This window comes from Lissotriton helveticus, chromosome 6 (genome assembly GCF_964261635.1).
Source record: "Lissotriton helveticus chromosome 6, aLisHel1.1, whole genome shotgun sequence".
Classification (NCBI taxonomy): Eukaryota; Metazoa; Chordata; class Amphibia; order Caudata; family Salamandridae; genus Lissotriton; species Lissotriton helveticus.
The window spans coordinates 1,684,596,219-1,684,620,052 of record NC_136067.1 but is presented as its reverse complement, the minus strand read 5'-3'; the positions used below and the strand labels follow the sequence as shown (position 1 = coordinate 1,684,620,052).

The window sequence follows — 23,834 nt, the reverse complement described above, 5'->3', positions numbered from 1 at the left end:
TCTGCATCCAGAAAGCTCAGTTTCCTATTTTGCGATTTCCTATTTTGCAATTGCGAATCCGTAGGAATTGCAATTTGTGTAATCGGCAGTTACATACATACCGTTTTATGATATCCAACTAGTGATTTCTATGTATTCGCAATTTGGAAATGGCAAATATGCTATTTCGTACATTAGGCCTTATAACTCACACCCCCTCCAAGCACAGTTTTCTCATCAATAATTTCATTGCAAATGAACAAGTTACTTATCTTCGGTAACGTCTTTTCTGGTGGACACAGTAACTGCCTGTGGATTCCTCACCTTTTGAATTACCCCTTGTGCAACATTCCATTAATACAGCGTATACAACATTTCCTCAAGTATACATAGAGTATCATATAGAGAAGAAAGAAAACTTGAAATTATAAAATATAGACATTTCATAGTGATATGCATCACAACATCTCGAATGACAATGAAATACAAGAATTTCATACCAATAAACTTTTCGGTATAAGTAGGCAGGCAAGAAGGAGGTGGGGTCAGTGAGGAATTCACAGGCAGATACTGTATCCACCAGAAAAAGCGTTACTGAAGGTAAGTAACCTGTTTTTCTGATGAATACATCTGCCAGTGGATTCCTCACCATTTGAATTGAATCCCCAGGCAGTCCTGCTCCCGGAGGAGGGTGCAACACAGAACGTGCAAAACGGCCGTCCCTCCGCACCTCTGAGTCTAAGCAGGAATGTTTCACAAAAGTGTGGAGGGAGGCCCAAGTTGCTGCCTTGCAGATGTCCACAACAGGGACACCTCTAACCAAGGCTGAAGAAGAAGACTTAACTCTGGTGGAATGAGCTTTAATACTCTCAGGAGGTTCCTTCTTGGCCATGCTGTAGAGGATGATCCACCAGGACAGTGTTCTCTTGTGGACAGCCTTGCCATTCATTTTCCCCATGTAACCAACAAAGAGTTGGTTGTCCAGCATGAAGTCTTTAGACCTTTCCAGGTAGAGCGGACCGCCCTCTTAGGGTCCAGGCAATTAAGTCTCTCCTCCTCCTTAGAAGGGTGAGGGGGACGATAGAAAGTGGGTAAAGTGATAGATTGTCCTAGGTGGAAGGGAGTGACCACCTTAGGCAGGAAAGCAGCTCTGGTCCTAAGAACCGTCTTATCTACATGAATAAAGGTAAAAGGACGCTTAGAACTAAGAGCCTGTAGCTCATTAACCCTCATGGCAGAGGTAATCACAATCAGAAAAATTGTCTTGAATGAGAGAAGCCTCAACAGACAACTATGCAAAGGCTCATAGGGGGTTCCCATCAGAAAAGTAAGAACTACATTTAAATCCCACTGAGGTATGATGAATGGAGTGGGAGGGAACCGGTTAGTGAGACCCTTAATGAACCTCATGACTATGGGAGACTTAAAAACAGAGTGTTGGTCTGGTTAGCAAAGAAAAGCTGACAAGGCAGACAAGTAGTCCTTAACAGTTGCTACTGCACAATCCTGCTGAGCTAAGGGAAGAGGATTGATCTCTATCCACACCACTTAACGAACCGGGACCATCTACCAGAATAAACAGATTTGGTGTAGTGTCTCCTGGCCTATAATTCAACACCCACCACATCCGGTGGGGGAGAGAAAGAACTCAGGTTGCCCGTTCAATCTCCAAGCATGAAGGTGCATGCTCTGGAGGTGGGGGTGGGGGTGTAGAACATGCCCTTGCGACTGTGAGAGGAGGTCTGCCCTGAAAGGGAGATGGAGCGGAGGGTGCTATGAGAGGTAAAGTAGGTCTGTGTATCACACCCTTCTTGGCCAATCCTGTGTGATCAATATGACTTGGGACTGGTCGTGGCGAACCTTCCTCAGAACCTGAGGAACAAAGGCTATGGGATGGAACACAGAGAAGCTGAGAGCCCCAATTCAACTGAAACGCGCCCCCCAGCGCTCACTGCATCGGAAACTGGAAATATGATGGACCACCTAAGGATGAAGATACCACTCGTGATCCGTCGAGGATTGTCGACTGAGACGGTCTGCAGGCACATTCAGCACCCCGGCCAGATAATTTGCAATTACACAAATGTGATGGTCCTGAACCCAGGACTAGAGTCACAGAGCCTCTCTGCAGAGACAATATGACCCTACTCCTCCCTGTTTGTTGAAGTACCATATCGCTGTAGTGTTGTCCGTCAGGACCTGAATTGACTGGCCGTGATGGGAGGGAAGAAAGGCCTTGAGAGCCAAAAGTATCGCCAGCAATTCTGGAAGATTAATGTGAAACAATCTTTCTTCTGGAGGCCAAACAAATTTGACCTCCAGATCCCCCAGATGAGCTTCCCACCCTAAAGTGGAGGCATCCGTTCTCACTGTGGCCACTGGTGGAGAAGGTTGAAATGGCTTCCCTTGAGAAAGGTTGTCTGGAACAATCCACCATGACAGCTCCGCTGTAGTGTCTGTAGATTCTGACCACTTCCCTGAGATCTCCGTTGTGTTGAAACTACTGCCTGCAAAGGCACTACTAAGAGCTCAGAAGGGCTCCGTGTAGGATAAACAAAAGCCCACCTTCAAAAATATATCTACTTTGGACTCCAACTTTTTAAGCAAGAACCTGCTAAACAGATGTGAGAGGTACCAAGTCCAACATAGAACTGAAAGCAACCACCATCCATTATCAATTGTGATTAATGTAAGCTTGATGACCAAAGGAGTTACATTCCGGCTGGCCAACCACCACCATCTAATGTCGGCTCACTAAAAAAAGTTAAATGGGGCCCGGTTTGTAAAGCTCGTTACTTATTTTGGAAATCAACTTTCATTCGTCCAGTTTCGGGGAACAAAAGGAATCTAGTTGAGAAATATTGAGGGATAACAATAACAAAGTTACACACAGCCCTAACATATTATAAGCACAAAATCCAACTCCATATGCCCATAAGAGGAAGTCCACATCCACCATTTTATGACTAAAGAGTACAAGGAGAGTAGAAGGAAGTGCCACCTTGTAGCGTGCCTCCATAGAAGACGGAAGGGCCCCAATATGGAACACAAGCTAAAAGATGGAAGGAACAAACATAAAAAGTTAGTTTGGGCATTAAAGCAAAAACATCTAGACGAGGAGTGCAAATGTATGTACTCACTGTTAGCACCAATCAAGTCCAGGGAATTCTGGTGCTACGTCAATAGCCTGGCAGGTAAAACCACAGGCAACGTGAACGATGTCCTAGCCGATAAATGGGCTGTGCATGTATCAAACCTTTATGTAGACCCCACACACACAAGGGCCACCATCAAGAATTCACTTGTTAATTTCCTAGAGGGCCTGGAGGAGAATCCAAATTTAGTCTTCGAAAAGGAGACGCTAAGCATCCTGAAGACAATCCAGAAGGATGGAGCCCTGGGCCCAAATGTCTTACCTGGAAGCATCTTCAAGGAGACTGGGAATTTTGGGCACTCTACATGCTCAAGTTCTTCAACTAATGTATTCGGCTGTCTGCCATCCTGGAATCATAGAAAGGCTCCGTTTTGGATCCAATATATAAAAAAGGGGCTAACACCTCACCTGAAAATTACAGGTTAATAGCCCTGCTTGACGTAGATGGTAAGGCCTTTGCAAAGGTACTCTTGCATGAGCTGGAAAACTAGATTAACAACAACATCATCATCCCATGCTATCAGACGGGGTTCAAGCCAAACTCCTCAACAATGGATAATGGGACAGCTCTTTCCTACCTGGGGGCCAAGGCCATTGATAAATCCATGACTGGCTGTATGCCTGCTTCATCTATTACAGCGTTGCATTCGATGCCATCGACTGGAACATCCTTTGGACCAAACTCGGGAATTGGGGAACACAAAGGCAACTCCTGGCTGCTATTACTGCACTGTATACAGACACCTGGGTCCGGATTAAAAGAACTCAAACCCATGCCACAGGAAAAATATGCAAAACGCCTGAAGCAGGGATGCGTTATTGCTCCCACCCTGTTTAATCTATATACAGCTGAATAAGGCGAGGGGCTGTTAAAAGGAAATATCTTTCCACCTGAGCTAGGCCACCTCAAATTACCCATCATTCAGTAGGCGGACGACCTGGTATTACTGGATCAAACATGAATTGGGATGAAGAGGTCCCTGGGCATATTACATTCATAAAACACCAAGAACGACCTGCATGCAAATGCTGCATAATCCAAAGTCATGATCTTTGACCAAAGAGCCTAGAAACATTGGCTGGAATGGCATTTGAGCCCCTTTAGCAGAAGTATGGCCTGAAAATAAAATTATATCTCTGCATCTGGCTGTCAGACACTGGCAAATCCTTCTTACATGCAAAGGCCCTGGTAGAAAAAACAGCCAAAAGTATGTTTGCATTAACCAAACTACATCACAATCTACAATCACTCACCAGAGGGGATACGATTAGTAACGCGGGTGAAACTAAGACCAACAATAAGTTACGGATACCTCATATTTCTTGGTACGCTCACAGAGCAGTTAGAGCGATGGCATACAGCTGCATACAGGAAAACATTCAACCTCTCCAAAACAACCTGACGTACATTGATTTGTCTAGAATTTGGACCACTGAAAATGGATATTGAATGTAAAAAGGATGTAATTAAATACTACCATCAAGTGGCAAGAGCAGACTCAGACTCAATGAAAAGGTGCCTCACATACGATATTTCAGATACAAAGAGCAACTGGGCAAGGTACCTCGGCAGTGCAAGAGACTCACTGAATATGACAACAGAATGTTTAACTAATACAACTGTAACAGCACAACACCTAAACAGGTCCCTAAAAGAGGAGGGCAAGCTCATATCAAGGGAACAGGATATTAATTAAATTAGTACACCCCGGGGTCAGAGGGACTTGACATATCACATGAAGCCACTGCTTGCCATCCATATCTGAAAGCAGCCTTGGGAAGACAAGCTTTAAAGAACATTCTGTTGACCAGGCTCCTAACACTGCCTGCATGGGAATACAGGTCCTACTTGAAGAACAATCTGCAAGGCCATGGGGTGTGTAGACTGTGCCCATATCCTTCAGAATCCATGGTGCATACTGTATGTTGTTGCCCAACACTGCTACCAGAGAGGTGAGTATATTTAAGCCTAATTTTTCTGCAACATGGTGTAAGAACATGCAAAGAGGCAATGACATACATCTTTACATCTGACGTCCCGATGGAACTAGCATGGATTGGCAAGTTTTTTTTGTTTTAGCAGGTAGGCTTGTGCGAGACGCTTGCACACTCCAGGGGACATATTTCTAACAAGTCTCAACTACGAACTGTAGACTGCAGCTGCTTATAAATGCTGTTGAATAGGCACCTTGTACTTTAAATGCTGGGCACGTTTATGAGGTTTGCTCATCTTGCTTATGATCCCACTGTACTGTGTTGTTTGGTATGGCAGGATGACTTGGCACCTCGATAGAACAGGCCTATTTATATTCATTGACGAATCAGCACGTGGCACTTTAGTGAATTTGCACCTTTGTGTTTCAAGCAGCTAGCCTTAGTCGGGATCTGCTTTGAATTATTCGATAAGTCTTGACAGCTTTGAACCGTGCATATTAAGCATGTTTTCACTTAGCCCAGAGATCTGGTATCTTGCACACAGTACCACTGCCTGGTAATACTTGATATGGCCTGACAACATCGCACCATGAAATAAAGGGCTGTTTGCAATTGCTACAACTGCCCTGAACTATTTTATATATGGCCTGACAACTTGGAATAATGCACCTTGAAAGAAATGTCTGTTTCTTAAATTACATCTGAATTGTCCATTCCTGCTGTATTTTATACTTCTTGTGTCACACTGTTTTAGTTTGGTTTTAGACAAAATTGTCTCTTAATTTTATGTTGTTTGTTTTTAATCAAAGACCCCACTTACTGTGTTTTCATTGCAAATTTTTATTCTGTGCACTTTTTGGCTCTTGGATTGCATTGTAAAGATTTTAAGTAATCACACATTAAAGTATTTGAGTGACTATCTATTTTCCCTTTTATTTTAATAATAAATGTAATACATTTAAATAAAAAATATTAATTAACAAATTATGATTCTAAGTAGAATACACTTTATACAATTATCATACTAAAAATAATAATAGTGTTGATAATGTTAATACTTATAACTATAACAATAATTAGATTTTTAAGAAATATTTTTGAACCCCAAAAACCCTTGAAAAACTCCTGAAACTTAAAACATAAATATCAAAACACTCCTCAAAAACCGAAATCTAATTTTTTACTCTGAATCCATTCCCTTGCATGAACCTTAAAACTCCATTACCCTTACAACTCTACCCATCAATGATCCCAAAAAATACAGTTAACCCTTATGAAACAGATCCCTGACAACCAAAACATACAAAAACGCTTTCACAAAACTGAAGCTACCCCTTTACCCTCAACCAATTCTCACGCCTGAACCATAAACTCAATATAGCCAAAACTCTACTCATTCCCTACATTTAAAAACCCATGAATCCTTAAAAAACACATCCATTAACTCTACAAAATTTGAAACCTTACACCAAAACACACCCTAGAAAAACTCCAGCCCTAAACCCATCCCGGAACCCTAAAAACTATTTACCCCCACAGGGGTGTGGAATTTAATAAAATATCTACTTGTCCATGGGGCAGGTTGCTTCTTAAATCTACTTGTCCTGTAACAAAATCCAATGTTTGCTTTTTGTGACCAAAAATAACTTTAGATTTTGCCAATGCTTGTTATAATGGTGAAGGCCCAGCAGCTCCCATAGCAATAAGGTTTTACCGTAAAAAACATGCCAAAACAAGTCACAAATTGACAAAACTAAAAAGCTGACCACCAATTTCAGACTACTGGCTTTGCCAATGCTTGTTTATTTGTGTTTCCCATAATCTTATTAAAACTGTTTACACTGATTTTCCACTATGAATATTTTTGGGAAATACTAGCATGCATCAACATATGTTACTAAATGATGCTGCAAGAAATGGTATCTGAAATTTTACAGTAGTTTACCAAAATGTTTTTATTCCTGCTTTCATTTTTTATGAACATTTTGTTTTGAAAGCAAAGAATTATCAATGTTGCTTTCAAGCTTCTGCAAATATTTGCATCATATCAGAAAGCATTCTGGGAGCATATACATAGCCTCACATTGCTAAACTTTGAAAACGTGTGTACACATTTTTATACTGGAAACACTGTCAGTAGTGCAGTCAGAGCTTACAACATTTACTTAGAGCGCTCACCCAAATAATAAAGGCTTTCAATGAATGAACCATAAATACAAGTTTGAACAGCATTAACATATGGACAAAAATATTACTTTAACTACAGACAGTGCCCTTCCCTGATCCATAAAGTGGGACTGCAAACTGGTAGCCAAAGGGTTTGTGCTGCAGGGGGTTGGGCCTACTTGTCCCAAGGACAAAATACACATGAAAACTTGTTGCCCATGACCCCAAACAATTTGTCCTGGGCGTCGGGCTATAGGAATTCCACATCCCTGCCCCAGGAATCTGTCCCTGAACCCTAAAAATCCCACAATATCATAAAAAACATCCCTAAACCCCAAATGCCCATAATACCTTATACTCAAACACTCCTGAAATCCCAGAAAGTTAACCAAAACCCACGCCCCATTCCCACTCCAAACCCTAAATATTCAATATATACATTAAATCAAATGATTATACATATCAAAATATACATACATTTGTATTTTATGTACAGATTACATTTCTTTAGTTTTAATTAAACCGATTTTTAAAAAACATTAATTTTCTTAACTTATAAACTTGTAAATTGAAAATAATTATTGACATTAAAATACACTTTTGCTAATAAGTTAACAATATACTTAACCTAATCATTAAATGTGCAATGTAATAAAATGTACTTTGAAGTAAAGGTCTGCAATGCTAAGGCATTAATACTTGCATGGCCTGCTAAGAAGGACAGGCTCCTGATTAGACCCGCAGAGCCCATCTACCTTCGTTGCCTTTACTCTCATCAAACGAAATGCTTTTCAGACGTTGTTATGAATAAGTAAAATATGCAAACCGAATGTTTGTGATTAAAAAGACTACCTAGAACTCAAAAATATTAATATAAAGCTGTTCGCCTTCTATGGCCTTGGACACTACATCTGACATGAAACAACGGAGGTGCCCTTATAGAGCTAATGTTAGAGATGTAGACCAAATGGTCTTTAAAACTAGCCAGACAATAAATATTTTGAGAGAATGTTAAATGGAGATTGTCTCCACATTTGTTCCCTATGTGTTGTATTTGGATGTAAATCCCTCCCTGAGAATGTTTATAGCTGCTCCACGGCTTAGTAGGGGCAAAGACCTGGTGATCTCTCTGGAAACACATGTTCTAAGTAACTATTTGGATCTGAGCTTGAGTAGGCTTTCTTTAAGGGCTATGAAACACTCTACAAAGGGTGTGAGGAGGGTGCAACCTTCTGCATTGACTACCAATACAAGACACACTGAAGTCTATATAAATTCAGCTTGATTCACTGAGAAACACAGTATATTCCTCCCGGAGGGCCTCCAGATGCTGATTGCCTCAAGATTCGGATGAACTGTGGCGGTGATAATTTAGCAGTTCAGTGAAAATGTGGGCTAATTAGTGGAGTAATGACAATTGTTAGCACCATGCCGAACACTTAAGGTTCTAAAGTAAAGCCCAGAGTACTCTGTACCATAGTAGTGTCTCAACCACAAACACAATGCTTGCCAAATTCCGACTGTGTCATGGATTAGGGCATCAAATAGGTTTACAGCATATGGCCAATTACCGCAAATTTTGGTACAGTAAACAAGCATTTACAATGCAATATGTCTCGCAATAGCGAGATTTTGCCCTATTGGCATTGTAAATGGCAAAGCCTTTTATAATATTAAAAGGCATTGTCATTTACAATTCCAATAGGTCAAATTTTAGCAAAAGCAGACGTATTGTATTGTAGAGCGCAGTGTCTGTAAAAACGAGCGCCGCGCTCACCAATAAAGTAAAAAAAAGAAAAAAGAAACAGAGCGCGGTGTCCCTGAAGCGGGCGTCACGCTCAACATTAAAGTTAAAACAAAAATAATTAAACTGAGCACAGTGTCACTAAAGCAGGCGCCGCGCTCAACAAGCAAATTGTTTAGAAAAAACAAAAGGTGAAAGAACATGCGGTGCCCCATGAAGCCGATGCCGCGTTCTTCTAAAATGTAGTAATACTTTTCAAAAGCTTGGCAATTGTGCAGTGAGTGCTGTGGGGGTAGGGGGCAGCCGCTAAAAAGTTAGATTGGCATAGCGCTGTATATGAAAACAGGTGGGTGGCTGCAAATACAAACAAAAAAGCAGCCGCCATTGTTTGTCCCCATAGTCAATAAACAAAATAGTGCTCACCCACATATAATGCCGACCGTGTAGCTAGCCAAGTAAAAGGTCCAGTTGTTATGGGCCGTAACAAATGCAGACAAGGCAGTACCAAGGAGGGACTAATAAGCCTACTAACGAATCAGAAGCCATCATTTATGAAGGACAAAGAGACATGCCAATGACAAATATGGGCGGAGAGTGGAAGGTGCTTCCAGTGGATACCCTAATACAGCATGCCTCGCAGAGCAAACAGCGCATGCGCGCCTCCCTTAAGCTCGACATAAAAATGGCATTAGTTTAAGACCTCTTTCATGTAATGTAGTTAAACTGTAGAAGAATCTTTGATCTCGTAATGCTACATGAACAGCTTGATAGCCTATTATATCTAGGAGTTTCTGGATATAAACTATGAGATATATAAAGTGCATTTACCGTAGGTAATGGCACATTAAAATGAAGAGTGCAAGTCTTAATTGAACGATTTAAAACAGGGTGCCACACAAAGGTTCAGAAGGACGAGATCCATATCAGACTTCCAGTATATCTTTACATGAGATAAAGAAAATCTAAGCACATAAACAATGGTTATCCTGAAAATCTGGCACAAGTTCAGCACTTCAGAATCAAAACTGGATCTCCCTGATTCATAGAAATGCTCGCTACTGACTACGAAGACAATTAATGACAAAATGAAGGAACTCTGTTGGCAGTAAAGAGATGTGCCCATTGAACTGTTTATTAGCACAGTGATCTCTGCAAGGAAGCCTACATAATCTTTTGGATGTCTTAATGTAGGTGACAAAGATTCTTGGAAGAAAAGTTGAAATAGCTCTCTTGCCAGTGCCAATTGTTACATCAAGTGTCAGCACGCGGAGCAGGTAATCTTTGAATTTTTTGCAATCCTTGCTTTATGTCGTCCAAACAATGCAGAAAAGTATTACATGAATCAGCATTTGGGTAATTATATAATTAACATGTGGTTCTATCCCATATTATACTTGCCAACAATGAAAAAATGCTGGGTGGTGTTTTGTGTTGAAGCATATCGGCATCCCCTGGACAGCTGTGCCAGTGAGACTGAACACTCGATTATAAGAGCAGTTCTTGCTTTTTCCAAGCCTTCATTAAATTAAGAACATTATTCTCTGCATGGTTCTCTACCAGTGTGGGCAACGAACTCTAGCAGCTCCACCCACATTACAATTTAAAAGTTGGAGAATGCTTCAGGTGGGGCAAATGGCAAAGAATAGGCTTGTGTTTTAATAGATTACACGTACAAAAATCTGTTAAACTGTCTCTCTATCTCCAAAGCTCATACATTAGATGAGTTGAACTTTTACCCCTCACAGTTGAGTAGATATTATAAAGGACTTTGGGCAGAGTCAGACAGACGTGATCAAAACCTGATAAACAACCCAAGACACCTTATTACAAGTGTCATATGCTATAATGTTCTTGTAATACGGCAGACTGAACCGTGTTTGTGACAGATTACCCCATCTTCTAAACTATAAACAAGCATTTACAATGTAACGGTCTCGCCTTTGCAAAAGTTAGAGCTATTGGCATTGTAAATGTCAAACTTTTAATTTATGTGTTTGTTTTGAAAACAGATAAATAAATGGCATTGTCATTTACAATGCCAATAGCTTAATCTCTCGCAAATGCCAGACCTATTGCATTGCATTTCGCTGCCTGTGCAAGAAAAGTGTTGGGTGCAGGACGAGATACAACAAGATGCATGCATATTCCTCTAACAAGTGTAGTGGGTAAAGGAGTGAACGGGTGGGGGAGAGACACGGGCAGCGGGCGGGTGGGGTTCAGGGCTCGAGTCGGGGTACCACACGGGTGGACGGAGTCCCCCCACTTATTTTACCGGGTGGACGCCATCCCCCCTGCCAAGCAGCTGAACTTCACTCTTTGGCCTCTCTGGGACGAGATCTGAGCCCATTCAGAATTCTGCTCATGCGCTGGCTTCTCAAGATGCGAACGCATATAAGGGGTGAGCGAGGGGAGGCCATGAGCCCGATGGGGCAAGCCACCTTCCGTGACGTCACTTCCTGTTGTGACGTCACTTCCGGTGACAGCGTCCCCCCACTTCTGTTTTTTGGACTTGTGCCCTGATGGGGTTGCTGGGGCCGAGAGTGCAGAGTGTGCGTAGAGTGGGCAATTCAAGCACATAACACAGTAAATGTTAAAAGAGTGGGTGGCATAGCAAGCACTGAGCAGGGCTACGGCGGAAGGGAAATTAAAGCTTGTTAGTCACTACCTGCAATATCAGCTGACTATCGACGGCAGAAATGGGCTTCGAAAGATGGGGGAGCCGCTGGTGTCCTTGGTGCTTGCGCAGGACGGTGGGGGTCAGGCATGGCCCTATTGGGGGTTGGTTCTGGGCGGTCGAGGTGCGGGGGGGGATGGAGCTATGCGGGCAGCTGCAGGGCTTGTTGCGGCTTGAATGGTGGTGCAGTCTGAGGGTAGAGGTCTCGGGCAAGGACCGTGGACCAGGGGTTAAACGCTGTCGGGTCATCGCGGGGATGCCATGGGGGGGGACTCGCAATTGAGTGTGACAAAGGGCTCGTAAAGAGTGACAGGATCAGGTGGGCACCCATTTGGGCGGCGGGGGGGGCTCTGAGGAAGGCAGGGAGCTGCTGCAGGTCGCCGGAGAGGGAGGATTGCTGGTCTGGTGGATTGTGGAAGGGTTGTGGTTTTGGGGTGTGCAGGGCATCATTGGCGGTGGAAAGGAAATACTGCGGGGCTCTGAGAGAGTGATGCTCGGGTTGGCAGGCATTGCAAGGAGACCCGGGGTGCTGTTGGAGGCTGCCGGGTTGGGGTTGGTTGCTTAGAGTTGTGGTTGTCGTGGCCAGTGGCCGCATATTGGTCTGCGGGTGAGAGCATTTGGGTTCCCGAGGGCCGGGAATGCGGGCGAGTGTCGCGGACCAGTTACCCTAAGGGTTGCTGTTTGGGAGGCCCCCCACACTGCACAGCTCCCAGCGGGCGGGCCAAGGCATGCGAGCGATCCGGGGCCGCAGCTGCAGAGAGGGCTGGCGCGCCCCCTGGTGAAGGTGTCAGACTCCGCGCTGCAGGGTGTGCAGGAGGCCGCCGTCGGCGGACTGCAGGAGTGCTACACACATGGGTGCGAATTTGGGCTTGGTGGGCACGTTGTGTGGGGAGTGATCGGGGTGCCCGTTGTATGTAGCACTTGGCATGGCGGGGCTGACTGAGTCCTTGGTTAGGGGGGTAGGGTGTGCTCTTTGTGTGGAATGGGAGCCCTTTGCGGGTGTCGTGTGGGGTGGGCATGGGACCGCACAGGGGCGACAGCTGGGCCAGGATGCGGGCCACACTCGAAAGAAAATACTGCAGGGCTCTGAGAAAGCGATGCTTGGGTTGGCAGGCATTGCAAGGAGACCCGGGGTGCTGTTGGAGGCTGCCGGGTTGGTTGGTTGCTTAGAGTTGTGGTTGCCGTGGCCAGTGGCTGCATATTGGTCTGCAGGTGAGAGCATTTGGGTTCCGGAGGGCGGGGAATGCGGGCGAGTGTCGCGGACCAGTTCCACTAAGGGTTGCCGTTTGGGAGGCCCCCCACACTGCGCAGCTCCCAGCAGACAGGCCAAGGCGTGCGGAGAGGGCTGGCGTGCCCTCGGATGAAGGAGTCAGACTCCGCGCTGCAGGGTGTGCAGGAGGCCACCGTCGGCGGACTGCAGGAGTGCTTCACTCATGGGTGCGAATTTGGGCTTGGTGGGCACGTTGTGTGTGGGTGATCGGGGTGCCCGTTGTATGCAGCACTTGGCACGGAGGGGGGCGGCAGCTGGGCCAGGATGCGGGCCACACTCCAGCACACTATGCCTGTGGTAGCGGGGGATTAGTGCACAGCAAGTCAAACCTTTTTACAATCACGCAGCGGAACATGTCAGCAAGCACGGGGAGGAGGGAAACAAAGTTCTTGCGAGGAGGGAGCGTTGGGGCCCGACTTACTGCTGAAGTAAAAGGTTCCTTATCTTCCTTATGGGGCGAAACAGATGGCCCCATAAACAAGATAAGAAACCTTTTACGCCACCAGTAAGTCAAGTAAGCCAGTCTGGAAAGGACGGGGCTTACAGAGAAAGAAGAATGTCACTAGGACCTCTTCTCCAATGGCTGGCCACCGTTTAGGACGCCAGCCAATGGAAAAGAGGGGCGGAGCTTAACCTTACTAGTGAACAATACTCTATCTCATTAAATCTCGCCAGCTCGACTGCGCATGTGCGCAGGCCGAGACCTAATAAGGCCTAAAGTCCAGTATACTGTCTTCTCAACACTCCATAGAAGAGGAAGACACAGAAATGTTGTCATACCTTTTAGAGCTAGGAGACAAAAGGTAAACGTTGCACAATTAAGCCTTTTAAAATGTTCTAGATTAAGACCAAAAAGTTTGAGACCTGATTCACTAGTCAACACCCGCCATCAGCTAAAAGAGACTCTTTTCCTGATTGGAAGTACAAAATACACTTTGATGTCGTACTACCTTAACAAGTGCATCCAATTTACACGTGTGTTATCCTATAGGTGATAAATGTGTGTAAGAAAAAAAGCCTCAATTCTTGTAATATGAGCACAATGACAAGGCAGAAGTAAGATAACAAAAGTTCTTTTCATCTGCTGATGTGGGCATCACTTCTGCCAAGGAGCTCCCTGTGTATTACTAGTAGTAATTTCTATGCAAATGAGAACAGAAACCGCACACGATAAGACTGGATAATTTTTGATTTAGTCATTTAACATACATACCATGGTTAAGCTATCACTAGTCCAGGGAGTGAGAGTGAGAGCTGGTTCCTGCAAGCTTGTGCAGACCACAAATCTGTATGGAAATACTCTCAGCCCTGTAAAAGATTAATGAAAAGTTTAGTTATTCAATTATTTAAAATAATGCATTCCAATTTTAAATTATAACAATACAATCTAACAAACAAATAGAAGAGGCATTATGAGCTTAAGTTAACACGACCTACATATCCTCTTTCTAAGATAGATCAAAAGCAGGCATTTTGGAACACAGACTGCCACCAAGGCCAATATTGTCAAGTAGATTGATTTACCTGATGTAGGAGCCACAGTGCAACACGCAAGTCACACAATGAATCTCAGTGGCCAAATAAACTACTCTCTCTTTAAAGATTGATACAATGTACACTTGGGGCCCGATCTCGTTCAGAATGCATTGCGACCGAATCGGTTTCGGAATGCTTTCCGGATGACTCAGATCGGGGGACTCCGACCGAGCGAGTATGATGCATCCGGATATGATTTGGTCGGACTCCCATTGACTTCAATGGGAGTCTGTGTTTTGAACGCGAACACAGGCTCCCATTGAAAAAATGGGTTGTTGGGGAAAAGCATGCACCCTGTGGCGGGCACCCCATGGTGCCTGCTACACTGTGCATAGGCGGGAAGAGGGGACCCAACGGGCATGATTCGGAGGGCCCAGGGTGAAGGGGGGCCTGCTACGGGGCCTGAAAGAACAATTCCTGAAGCTGATTCGTTTCGTTCAAACTGAATTGGAAAGGTTGTTCAAATTGTTCATCATCCTTGCTCGTTTGAGAACCAAGTCCAAGGAGCTGTATGAATCAGATCCGGAAGGCTCGTCCTGTCCGAATGCCTTTCGGAACCAATTCGGTTAGCGCTAATGGTTTCCAGGCATCGCACTTGGTCGTTCGGAACTGGGAACGAGTCGGTCGGAAACAAGGGCTCCGGATTGGATTCGGCAAACCTGAATCTGAGTCAGAGCCCTTCAGAACGACATCTGAATCGACCCCAAAGTGTTACTTAACAGTATTCATATTTCCATAAGTGCTAACTGAGGTGAGTGCTTTATCAAATCAATCAAAGTATATTTCGGTTAAACCATTCTGGCTGACTTAATAGTGGTAGGGTAATGCCACAGCGACACTACAGGTTCAGAATGGCTTTAGGACCATGGCAATTTAGGGCATGGGATTTATACCAAAGACTAGCCATGAATCTTAAATTCTGAACAATGCTAATATTTGGCCAGGCCTACCCTGATTGTTTTCTTTCTAAAAAAAGCATTTGTGAAATTTGGATTTCTTCCCCATTTCCATCTTTTTAATTTGCGACACACTGACACAAAATAATACAACTCTTCACATGTAAAAATCATCAAAAACTGGTACTCAGTTATCTATGCTTTATGTCCATTTTTCTTACTATTTGGATTTATTATTCTTAGAGCCCCATTCAGATGGCCAAGGGGGAAGCAAGAGCTATTGGTGCCAACCATGAGGGCTGAGGCCATTTAATCCTGATGTCGTGGGGCCCGACCTACTATGGATCCTAAGCAACTGGGTGAAGTAACCTTATAACACTTGACTGACTGTTAGTCATGGAGTGGGTCAAGCAGTCCATGGCTTCTTGGTGGGAGGTATGCATGGGGGGTGCAGGGTGGGGGGAGACAGTCTCACAGCTAAAATTACGTTCAGATGCAGCAGCAACAAATGACAGTTCGGCCAAATATTTGCTTTTTTTTTAAAGAGTATTTACATATGAACACAGAGTAAAATACAATGGATCACTGACAGAATCTCAGAAACAAAAATATTGTGTGGACAGAATATTGTGTCAAAAATATCAATGACCAAAATATCGAGAAGGTAAGTGCACATTCTTTACTATTTACTTTTGCTACTTTTAACTCCACAGCTATGTACCTTGACGATATATCATATGTGGGGTTATATATTGTAGAACTTTGCTAACCTACAGAAACTTATCTTCGCAATATTTTTGTCCTCAATATGCGTGACACAATATTTTGTCTACTTGATATTTTTTCCAATATTTTGTCTAAACACCAAAGACAACATTCAGAAACAATACACACAGTCCCCTGAGGTGAGGACTCTAGTGTTTTATAGCCGGGTCCCTGAGTCCCACTCACCACTCGCTAGTGGTAGTGGTTATTCCCCATTCACTATAGATGACATTTAAGGTAAGCCTTACTAATAGTCCAAGTCTGAGGAGTCTCACTCCGTCTCTTCATTAAAGTAAAAAATGTTCCAGTGCTAGAGCGCTATATAGCAGGTAAGTTCTCCACGGGGCCATCTGGCTCGTAAATCAGTCTTATCTACATCAGCAGGATATGAGAGCCTGGAGTCTCCAAGCGTTCTCCCTTCGCGGCTGCTGAAGTTGCAGCCGCTGTCTCCAGTAAGTGTCTCGGCCCCCTGTCCTAGTTACCTGCAGGAGTGACAGAGCTTTTCCTCCTCACACATTCCGACTAGCTGATTGACAACTGACAATTTTGGAGGCATCGAGCTCCCATTTTTATAGTCCATTTTCAGACACCAAATGTGATTAAGAGTCTGAGTCTTTGAAGTTTATGTGGGGCATCTGCTTCCTTCTGATATGCCCTCTCCTCTACCCTGCCCATTCTCCAGAAAGCAGTCTGTCACAGCAGGAGCGACTCTAAATCTGGTAGCCCCATAACACAGGCCATGGGAGTGACTAGAGGTTCACACCTGGATTTAAGCCACAGTGATATGTGTTTCAAAAAGGTTACCCCAGGGCCTTAGCCCTACTCTTTATGATTCTCTTTTCAGCCCCATATCCTTCTGGAGATGTGTCCAGGCCCCTTCCTATTGACCTTTCTTGGAATCAAAGAGCACATTTTGAAGTGTACTGAAGAGCCTGGCTCTCCCTTCCTCCAATGTGCCCAACTGTCTCATAGGAATGCAGCAATCTAGAAATGTATCTGGGGGATTCCTCTACCTCTTTATGTTCCTCCAGTTAACCCTGGGTTTCCGAAAATGGAGCCTAGCATCTTCTATGTATTGTACCATTCACAAGCACATATACACCCAGCACAAACATATAACACACACGCACTGTACAGCACTATATCCTTCACGTATGGTACCATTCCCATGTACACATACACCCGGCACATGACAATAACACCCACCCACTGCCCAATCCACATATTGTGCCATTCACAGGCACATATACACTCAGCACATGTATAATACACACACAAACACACTGTGCAGTACTATGCATGGGGAGTTAAGCACACAGCAGTGGAATTTTAAATGAGTGAGCCTGTAGGCTTCTCTCCAGTGACACAGGTAGAAAGGCCTGTTCACTCCTACTGATCACAATGTGGTATGCTGACACCACAAAAGCTGCCAGAAGGAGCAGAAAGGAGTGCGCTTACAATAGCCCGGAAGGCATCCAATGTTCCCTGAGCTGCCTTAGCCAAACATCTTGTTAGTATTTACTTAGCAATGTGTAGAAACGTATAGTATATTTACTCAAAAAGTGAGAGACAACTTCCAGAGCTGGAAGGTGCTACACATGTTGTTACGGGGAAGAGGACAAATTGTAAAAATGAATGTGGCACCTTAGGCTTAATTATATATTTGGAAGCTGACAATGCCCATTTCTAGGCCCATTAAGGGATATGGACGCAACTCTTAAAAACTGCGCTTGGGTGACAATAAACCGTATCTAAAGGTCTGATTTATATGCCTCCTCGAAAACTGGAGGTTTAAGAATGCCTCATCAGTACTCTTATTAATTAGCTAATAGACATGCACCCTATTTTACGATTATTCCAACAATATGACATACCACCAGCATGGCTGATAATAGAGATATAATTGATAGTAGCAGAGGACAGCAAGGAGCTCGTTTATGGGGATACTAGGGACTTAAGAAGGGCAGATAACCAGATACTGGACCCTATTAGACCAGCTTAGCGAGTGAAACATAAACTGCTCAAGGTTCACCCACACGTGCATGCTGAGTTCCCACTGTGGAGGAACATGCAATTAAAAATAGGCGTCTATGCTACTGGGTAGAAGTTGTGGGCTGATGCAGGGTTGAGGAACATGCGTGAATTACTTCATGAGGGACTACAATCTATCAGCTAATCAAAAGTAGAGACATTTGCACCCAACTCACTATTTAAGATCGATCGGAGTGCAAACCCATTATGATCCTCCTACATCACCCACTGAGACATATTTATAGAGGTGTTCTGTCAGAGTAATACGGGACAGTTGTGGTACGTTTGTTCTCGATACATACATGTCAGGGTCTTGGATAACAAAGGCAAAGGTTGCTGAAACATGAGTACATGGAAAAAGGCTGACAGAAATTAAACTGACGCTTAGTGTCTTCAAGGTCACACATGGGTGGCGCTGGGGACTACAACAGTGGCACAGATTAAACCTGAGTCCTAAATACAATTGTTGGAGTTGTTGACAAGAAGGAGAAGAAATATTGCATATTTTATGGCCATGTCTACGACTAACACAATATTGGCAGGAAACTCAAACAGAAATGGAGGTAACAGAGGGTTGGGCTTTACCAATGTCACACATGGTGATGCTGCACGCTTTTTCAGGCATTTGAGGTATGGCTAAACACTGGCCTAACTGTTTTGCTACAGCTCTTGCTGTGTGCATCGTTAGTAAATGGAAATATGATACCCCTCAAAGAGCTTAAATGTATTCTGGGTTCACCTGGTCCTAAGTTCCAGATTCTAGCACAGTTTGTATTGTCATCCCTTTGTATTCCTGTTCTGGTGTTATTGCAATGGTTGGCTGCAAGAACTCCATTAACAACTGGATAATAGGATTCTCCTCTGACCTCTCAAACCTTGGCAGGAGGACTTCACCCATAGGTAGTGCAACAGTGAATAGCTGATATTCAGTTCCCTAGTAGCAGAATCTATTTACCTGAGTTAGCACTCTTCACATGGTAACCCACAGTGTAGCCCATGCTGTAAAGCCAGCAGCCAGGGATTGGTATATTTTAATATGCAGGATAGTTATTGGTCCAAAAATTGCCAGATGGCCTTACTCAGGTGAGCACATTTTGAGCAGTTTGTGCATGTGTACCGTGCAACAAGAATTTTTCATCAAGTGGGTAGGGACTGTGTATATGTTAAGGGATCACATTCCTTTACTCCTACTCACTTTTTACAGATATGTTAGAAATACTGTGTGTATACATGTAACTCACTTGTGGTACAGATATCGCCCCAACTTTACAATGGAGTTTACGATCTCAGTCATGTCACAAAATGCCATTCTCTACCTCCACCATACTCCTTCAATGTCATAACTCAATTTTCACAAACATGACTTTGCAATCAGATTTGTGAACCTAATGGCAAACTGCTTCTCTGGGTGATAAGGTCCTAATTATTTTATGCTAATTGAACAGTTAGGATTTTCTGAGAAACTACTGCTAGCTTACTCCAGGCTGATTCTTGGATTTAAAAGAAAAACAAAGGGTAGCTGTTGTTACTTCTTTATTGATGTTGGCTGCAATGAGCTGATGTCACTTCCTGACAGAACATGTAAGCTTTGGGAAACATGAAAACGGTTTTGGCTCAATGACCACCTGTATTGTGAGGATTTATGGCAGTGGGCTGAACAAATGTTTTCGCTTGCATACACTTGTACCATGCAGTTAACTTTACAAAACACTATAAAGACTGATTCACTAAAGTGATTCAAAGGGCAAACGCTTTTGGGAGACACATTAAAACTGATCATAAAAACAAAAGTCTTGTGCAACCCACCCGATTGCCCTGGGGGAGTCCACGCAGACCACATTAGACATTTGCATTAATTGAGAGCTCTGTGAATTACTTCATTTCACAACACGAAACAAATCATAGATGCAAGCGAATTAAAGACAAGATCGGGAAATGGGGAACTCAAATTGAGATATACATTACCACGATACTGTTGTTTTAAAATGCAACGGAGGTTGACCCATCTTTTCATGAAGTACGCAGCAATACGACAGCGGGTGCCTGTAAGAGACAACACGTTCACACATCATTGATTCATCATCATTCTTTAATTGTAAAGTCCATGCAAACACAATTCTAGGGAAACACAAGGTTACTAAAATCAAGAATCGAATAATCGTCACATGTTCACATCTGAAGATAAAAAACATGCACCAAAGTAACAAGAAAGAGCTTTATTTAACAATTGTAAAAACATCATAGGTAGAGGCACTTGATTACAATACATAATTAAACCTCTTTAAAAAGGAAATAATAAAACCTCGTCTGGGCATGGCATAAAAAGCACAGAACAACAAAAAATGGGTTATATTTTGTAACAAAACATGGTCGCAGCTGTTAGGACCAAGATTTTTTTTTTAATCCATCCATCCTTTTGGGACGGACAAAAGTAAATGAGATAAGTGACACTAATAAAGGGTTAACAAAAAAATGGTTAGAGTTAGTCACTGATGTAAGATAAACCTCAGCATGAAAAACTGTTTTCAGAGATAAATATGCTCAGACAGGGGGGCTTATGAAATTCCAGGTACTCCATTTCAGCCTGGCGTCAGGTCATGAAAGCTTTCCTTCTCCGGGTCAGGTCTGTTTTAACACTTTTATTATGATTGACAAATAGATCACGGCGCCTCAAATGTGCAAACATTTTATAAAACAAAAAATAACAAGGGAATAAGCGGAACCCTATCAAGAGAGAAACAATCCGCAGTATGTCTTGATTCAATTTCATCTTAGGCTGCCACCAAATACTTATCCATCTGTAACAAGGGCACGGGGTCTCGCCCAGTACAGGGGACCCCTTTAACTATGTACGACCCCCCCCTCTTGTCTCAACAGCCTCCGCAAGCACCTGGATGGGCCCCCACCAAAAGGTACAGCTGCGACGAGGAGGATGATGAAGGTTGGAGCCCCTTTAAGTGGACTACTGACCCAATTGCGGAGGCGGAGCCCGAAGGGAGCATAAAAGGCGGTAACAACAACCCCCAGGTGTGTTACTACACCGGAGGAGCGGACAGAGTGCAGGAGAGCGGAGAGGCGGGAAGCAGAGAGACGGAGCGGAGCGGAGGAGCGTATTGGCGAGGAGAGGAGGTGTGGCGCGCTGGAGAGAGAGGACTCGCGACGGAGTGGCGAGGTGGTGAGAGCTGGTTCAGCGGAGCGGATCTTGAGGAGGAGGATACGTCGGAGGAAGCGTCCCCGAAGCCAGCGGCCGTGGAACCAGACACCCCGCCCGGAGCGGAGCAAGGAGAAGCGGAAGCCGTCAAGCCAGGAGGCCAACCCCGCGAGCCGCCCAGCCGTGCGCCAGGAGGTGTACGGCTAGCAGAGGTACGTGAACGGGTCCGGGGGTGGTGGAGGAAAACGAGCCGCCTACTGCCATAAGCAGTATAGTAAATCCCGCCCGCGCTTGCCTGCTGAACACGGTCACTTCACCTTTCCCACCAGAGTTTGCTGAGCACCGTGTGTCCCCTTCACTCTCCCCCTCACGTTCCCCTCCCCCTCAATACCTTGATCTGTGTTCACTTGTATTTACGGTTCCTCTCTTCTGTTCCCTTCTCGGTGGCCGGCGAGGGCGAGCACTACGGAGCCTCAGGAGAGCAGCACCAGGAGGAGGAGCCCCGTCAGGAGAAAGGAGGAGGGCATGATCCGCAAGACCCGACAGGAGAGAAGCCGTTCCCATAGGAAGAGTCACCTCAGAAAGAAATGTACCGATGACTTGTTAACTCGAATAAAAACCACTGCAACCAAAACACGTTTACTGCCACTTCCACGTCCCGCGATTACACCATCTTCATAAAAGAGGAAGGGCTAATTATTCCGATAATTAAGACCCAGCTCTTGATGTGCAATATACGCTGGAGAAGATGGGGGAACTTTCAAAAGACATTTTGTTTTCCAAAGTCTGTAGTATGGTACTACCAGAGTAACCACAAATGTTACTGTCAAAAGCAACTGCAGACAAACAATTTGCCCGATAAATCGAGTGGTTGAAAAAGGGGGTCCAGGTACCTTTCTAATCAAATAAGACTCTCAAATAGTTAACTTACAAATATTGCTTCAGAAAGTCCAAGACTCTTTTTCGAGGACCTAAAAAACTGAAGGTCTCACCATTGTCCTACTCTGAGAACTCAGTTGCAATGAAATTATATAATATTCAAAATTGTTTAATCAGGAGCATCCTTGATACACAAATTGTTAAAGTTACAATTGTTTAATGGGTACGATCAGGTACTTGATAACCACAGTACATGATAATTGCTAGAGACCTTGTTATAACACAAAATTATTGGCAGGTTTAACCACATGAAATATTCAACGATGTATATATGGATGTACCCCATCTTGAAACGCCTCATATATCATCGTAATTTACACACAAATATTTTCCTTCTTTTGGGAGCTTTCCAAGAACTTGGCAAGCTGGTGGAACACAGCACCTATAAATTCTTGAATATCGGGTTTATCGTTTTTCCAAACCACAAAATACAGCACTGCCATCTTAAAGATAAGACCCATGGGTAGCATTTTAACCTTAAACACAAAAAATCCTCGGGTCTACAATATTACCAAGCTAAACATGAAAGAGACACTAAAGATTGTCTCGATGTGCTTGTGGGGGAATCCCTTTGTTAGGACGAAATACCTCACCCACCATAGGTGGCATGCTTCATCATCTGGGATTCTCCTCTTGACTGGAAATCCTAGCCCCGCCAAGGGCTACGACTCCCTCTCTGAGAAGGATGAGCTCAGGGATGTTTTATTCCTACTCTGTTAGGCTATACAAAATCCTGCAAATGAGAAGAAAGATAACTGGTTGGGTCGAGGGCGCAGCGCAACAAAAATACAAACTGTGAGGGTAGTGATGTTAAAACTAGCTACAGAGAGCGACAGAGCTGGCTTTATTGACTCGTTCTTGGTGCTAGGATTAAAAACACTTTGGATCCCACGGATAGTCCGCGAGGTTGTTCTCATCTGAGATTGATTCTCAGTCAGCCGACCACGTTAGGGATCGGCGATCTAGAAATTAACTTCTTCTGGGATCTACAAGTGACTCGATATCTCTGACCCGGATTTACTCACAGCCAACTGAGCACGCTTGTGATCGGCCACATTGAAGCCACTTTTACCCGGGATTGCCACGGGACTCTACTACTCGAACCCGGACCAAGAAGTCACTTTGCACTTTGGAATCAACTGCTCGAGCTACTTCTGCTAGTCCTGAACCAGAAGCTGAACATACCTCTTGGCTATTGTTGTCAACCGGCGATTGATTGCCAGTTAAATGGCCCCCAGCACTGCCCACGACCCAGTCCTGATGAAGATCCTGTAGTAACCTGGATCGAAACGCCGACGACTTTTTCAGCGCAAATATAGGCGCGAGATACGAAGCGGTTGAATCTGGAACCGCCGTATATCAATGAATACACTGTATAATTATTCACTAGTCACTTTGCGCCATTCACGCTGTTTCACATTGTCACCTGCGTCGCTATATTGGTTTTCACTGTTACACCTAGAGCACCACGTACAATTTGGGTTGTTTTTTCAGTTGTTGTGATTTATATACTGCAGTGCTGCTATAACTGTAAACTATAATTTTGTTTCCTTTCCAAAAAAACTTTTATACATAAAATGATGCTTTTAGCACT

The 23,834-nt window shown here is 44.0% G+C and overlaps 1 protein-coding gene across 6 annotated transcripts in view; it reads right to left on the bottom strand.

The window, feature by feature from the left end:
* Window positions 1–23,834, bottom strand: part of SLX4IP (SLX4 interacting protein) — a 627,226-nt gene that overhangs the window by 109,343 nt on the left and 494,049 nt on the right. For all 6 annotated transcript variants that reach the window (XM_078649535.1, XM_078649538.1, XM_078649534.1 and 3 more), the window contains 2 exons: window positions 20,116–20,193; window positions 14,136–14,230 (listed from right to left, as the gene is read on the bottom strand). In XM_078649535.1, coding sequence (XP_078505661.1) covers window positions 14,136–14,230; window positions 20,116–20,193 — 173 coding nt within the window. The remainder of the gene's footprint in view (window positions 1–14,135; window positions 14,231–20,115; window positions 20,194–23,834) is intronic.